Source organism: Fulmarus glacialis, unplaced genomic scaffold (assembly GCF_000690835.1).
Source record: "Fulmarus glacialis isolate BGI_N327 unplaced genomic scaffold, ASM69083v1 scaffold39672, whole genome shotgun sequence".
Taxonomy (NCBI): domain Eukaryota; kingdom Metazoa; phylum Chordata; class Aves; order Procellariiformes; family Procellariidae; genus Fulmarus; species Fulmarus glacialis.
Genome location: NW_009200506.1, coordinates 1 through 4,454, shown reverse-complemented (window position 1 = coordinate 4,454; position 4,454 = coordinate 1). Strand labels below are relative to the sequence as shown.

General features: G+C 38.1%; 1 protein-coding gene across 1 annotated transcript in view; it reads right to left on the bottom strand.

Moving 5' to 3' along the window:
* TPR (translocated promoter region, nuclear basket protein) overlaps nucleotides 1–2,976 on the bottom strand; it is a gene marked incomplete at both ends in the record, with an annotated part of 22,832 nt that extends 19,856 nt beyond the window's left edge. Inside the window, 4 exons of the mRNA XM_009573626.1 lie at nucleotides 414–517; nucleotides 890–986; nucleotides 2,327–2,400; nucleotides 2,872–2,976. Of these exons, the coding sequence (XP_009571921.1) occupies nucleotides 414–517; nucleotides 890–986; nucleotides 2,327–2,400; nucleotides 2,872–2,976 (380 nt within the window). The remainder of the gene's footprint in view (nucleotides 1–413; nucleotides 518–889; nucleotides 987–2,326; nucleotides 2,401–2,871) is intronic.
* Nucleotides 2,977–4,454: the final 1,478 nt, after the last annotated feature.

The following is a 4,454-nucleotide window of genomic DNA, read 5'->3' as shown; positions in this document are numbered from 1 at the left end:
GTACTGAGAGCATGCAATAAGGTCTCCCCGAAGCCTTCTCTTCTCCAGGCTGAACAACCCCAACTCTCTCAGCCTTTCTTCATAGGAGAGGCGTTCCATCCCCCTGACCATTTTTGTGGCCTCCTCTGGACCCGCTCCAACAGGTCCATGTCTGTCTCGTGCTGAGGGCTCCAAAGCTGGATGCAGTACTGCAGGTGGGGTCTCACCAGAGCAGAGTAAAGGGGCATGCCTCATGTCTCACCTCCAGCCACAGCCACCAATTTTGTAATAAAATAATTTATAATTATTATAAATAACAGGAGTACACTCGACCTACTTTCCAAGTCAATAATGACAAAATGATGATTACATCACATGTAAACAACTACTTACTAGAACATTAACAAGTACTATGCATACAAAGTACTACTCACCTTCATGGAAACATCTGATGTTTGAAGTTCATCCAACTTTAACTGAAGTTTCACCTTTTCTGTGTTTGCTTCTGTAAGCTTTTCATTTAAGCGTTTAACATCCTCTGGAGGAAGGAGGAGGGAAATCAGTGTTAAAAAAAGCTAACTGCATAACAGTTTTGATTACTCAGCTTAACTAAGTTGTAAAGAATGAGAACAGGCAAGATATAATGTATGCAATTGTATATTGTGCAATAAGATATTGTATAATGTACGTTTTTACATCTACAAAACCAAGCATCAAACTGCTGTGTTTTTCTACAATTAGCATGTAATTTCCTGCCTTGTTTCCTTTTCTCTAAATACCGTTCCCTGCTAATCCATCATTTGGTGCCCCCTCTACAAACTGGATACTCCATACCAGTTCAATTGTTCATGCAAGTCTTTTACGTAGCAAAATCATTTGAAGTATTTTGTTAATACGTTCTCGGCTATACCGTTTAAATGTTCAACTTCCTGAGATCGTCTTTCACTTGTTCGAACCAAATCTCTCTTTTCAGCTTCCAGTTCTTCTTTTTCTCTACTTAAATGGCTCTGAAAAAAATTGCAAAAGAGCCATAAAGAAACGTGATCAGCTTTCTGTAACAGTTTACAGTCACTATTTACACTTACCATCAGAACCACAGTAAGTTACCCCAGCCAACTGAAAACTGGGATAAGAGGCTTTTATAGCAGGCAGCTGAATCAGTCTAAACTGCATAGTATGAAAGCACGGCTGCTTCCATTTTTTCTATCATGTTGGGGTATATAATTCAAACAAATGCAGGTTAATGTACCTCTTTCTTCTAGTGTCTAATAACCAAGACATTTCAATTAATGGGTTTTTTTCCCATAAATCACTCTGATGCTAATGGCCAGCCAGCCCTTTGTGCTTCAATGAGAAATGCCACTACCACATAACATTAGACAGCAAAGACGAGAGAAGTATCGCACAGCTTTCAAGACCAGCATATTGAATAGGTAGGTTTCATGCCTTTGCTTTTCAATTGACATAGAGAGGTCCAGCCTGCCACAAGACTCCCTCTCGTTCTAGCTGTATTTGAATGAGGATTAGAGCAGATGAAACAAACTGAAGGCCTAATAGAAATCCAAAACAAGCAACAGGGACTGTTCAAAACGGCATCTAATTTTAATATTCTTTGAAAGACAGCTTTGATGGTTAAGACTTCACTGAAACAGTTTTATTTGGTTAAATAAAAGAGGTAACAGAGTAACCAAGGAATGAACACATGCAAAAAATCAATATAAAAATCAAATAAAAGTCAATAGTCTTGGATCATTTATAAGCTATGGTACTGCCTCTGCCTTCTAAGGTGTCAATACAAACCACTTCAGTTACGCCCAGGTAAGCCCCTCTGGGGAAACAATCAGATCCGTCTTCTCATTGTGGACAAATCAACCTAGTAATAATGTTTTCGATTCCTGCTCCAAAATTAGTGTTCTGCTGAATCAGTCAGCTGAAGTGACTCATCCTGCAACCCCATGACTTCTGAGCATAATGCAAGGAAAACTGTGCCAGTGTGTGGGAAAAGATGGGGGAAAAAAGCATCTTCTTTACATCTTTGTCTGATTTTTGAGGTTCAGCTTAAAGTCACTTCACAACAGTTTTCAGCTAGAATGAAACAATCTATCCAAACTGAAATAAAAGCATCTGCCCTGACATATGTTCACCTGTAATTCAGTTTGCTAAAACACCAGCATTTACTTAAACACAATTTTCCTGTACACATGGCCATACGGACATGTAAATATGTACATCAGTACATATTTGTACTGATATTGATACAGTCCAGTTTGGAAATTGACTGCGTTCTTTGCTGCAACGAGACAGGTGAACCAAAGTCTTTCAACTTATCGTCAAGTTCTTCCAGTACCTGAGAGGCTGCATTACGATCCTGAGCAGCTTCAAGTTCTTTATTTTTCTCATTCAGTGATTTGAACTGTTCATCTGTTGGACAAGAAGAAACAGTAGTGAGGGATCTCCACTGTAACGTAATGACAGAATTCACTCGCCAAATGCAATTAAGCCAAAATTTCTCTTAACAACATGAAGAAAAAATAAAAAAAAAAAAGAAAGAGAAGAATTCAAGACTTCCCTATGGCTGTACTAGGTAGTATTGTGGCAAACGAATGCAATCGTTAGAGCAGAGGCTCTTATTGTGAAAATCAATACATAACCCACTGTACTACTATTACTACAAAAATCAGAAAGCAAGTTTTTTGTTTCCATTAAAAAAAATTCCACTTAAAAACTTAAAACACAAAAGCAAAACATCTCTCAACTTGCAGAAATAACAAATGTAGTTGATGGATGGATTTTCAACCATTTCAACTATTTAAAACTTAAGGCATTTCAGCATAATGTTGGACTAAAGAATGAATATCCTGTCCAATCTTAAGAATGTGCAGTTATACTTACGAAGTTTTTTAAGCTCCTCACGGAGAGTTTGACATTCTTGTGTCTCATTTACAAGCCTCTCCTGACTTTGAGCCAGACGCTTTTCTACTTCAAAGTACTGTTGTTCTGCAAAATAACAATGTTATCTCAATGTCACTTAATAAACGTTTCTTTTTCTTTCTCACCTTTACCAAACATCCTTATTAATGGACATCTTTATAAAAAGAATGGTATTTATAAAGAAAATATCTAAAAATAATAAGACTACAGTAGAATTTGAAGAAAAAACTATTTCTGAAGGCAAAAAAATGCATTTCCACATTGAATTAACTTTGTTTAAAATACTTTGTTAGCGTGGAAAGTGATATGTTTCCAGCAATGATCCATAAAGTAACAGCCTAATTTTAATAGTTCTTTTTGATGTAGCTAGAGAACATATTATCAGCACAATTACGCAGTGTGATCTCATCAACTTAAAACTTTTTTTACCTGTAGCGTATTTCTATACACATACAATAAAATCCACATAACCCTAGGTATCAAGAGATTTGATTTAGAAAATTTTTAATGAATACTTCTTAAAATGAACTCCCATAACACTAAAAAAAAAAATTAGATCTGAATTTTGGTTATCTGAAACAGTAACTGTGTCACAGAGCTCAACCGTAACATACTTAGTAAAAGCAGAACTAATCTCACTCTCAGGCACAGTGGGCTTCTAAGGAAGTACTGAGGGATTTTTATTTATCTTATGCTTCCTATCATATCCTACAATTTCAAATAATGCTGCCCCTCCAGCCACATATGAGAAGAACAGACCTGAAAGGGACTAACCTGCTAAAATCTGTGGATTACCTTAATTTACACTACGCTTTATTAATTTACTTTAGCAAGATTTTTACGTGAAAGAGACAGAAAGGCTGAAGGAAATGTGGACATAAAGTTTACATCACAAGTCTGTCACCTACCTGATAAATTAACTCATATTCACAACCCTGCCCAGCGCTTACACTCATCTACATTCTTCTCTCATTTCTGCTCCAGTTCTCTACTGGTATTATTTTTCTGTGATCAAGTAACCTCCAAATCAATATAAACCTGTTGATTCTATCAGGAGCATTTTACAGAAAAGTTATGGTCTTCAACATGGAATTTAACAGAAAAAGTATAAACCTAAGGCTATTTGAGAGTTGGGTAAACAAATCATTATTTCTCTTCCACAACAAGGAACAAAGCAGACTGAAGCATATCAATGCTTGTTAAAAACCTGGTGAAAACCTGTTCTTTAAGCCCTTTTTTGCAGTTTAAAGCCTGAAAAGGCCTTTGCAAAAAAAAAAAAAAAAAGAGAAAAAACCCAGACTCCTCTTGCCAAGCGAAAGTGAGAGAGACACCCCCATGGGGCCTCAACTGCAGGGCCCCCTCCCCGGCAGCGGGCACACACCCCCACCTCACAGGCCCTAGGCCACCCCCTGGAACCCTTCTGAAGACAGCAACGACGCGTCAGGCCCAGCCCCACCTCCCTCGCTCCTCTCATCCGAGGGGACCACGACGTTGCTACTCCCTAAAAGCGCGCCGGAGGAGGGGGCACCCGGCCCGACCCCAGG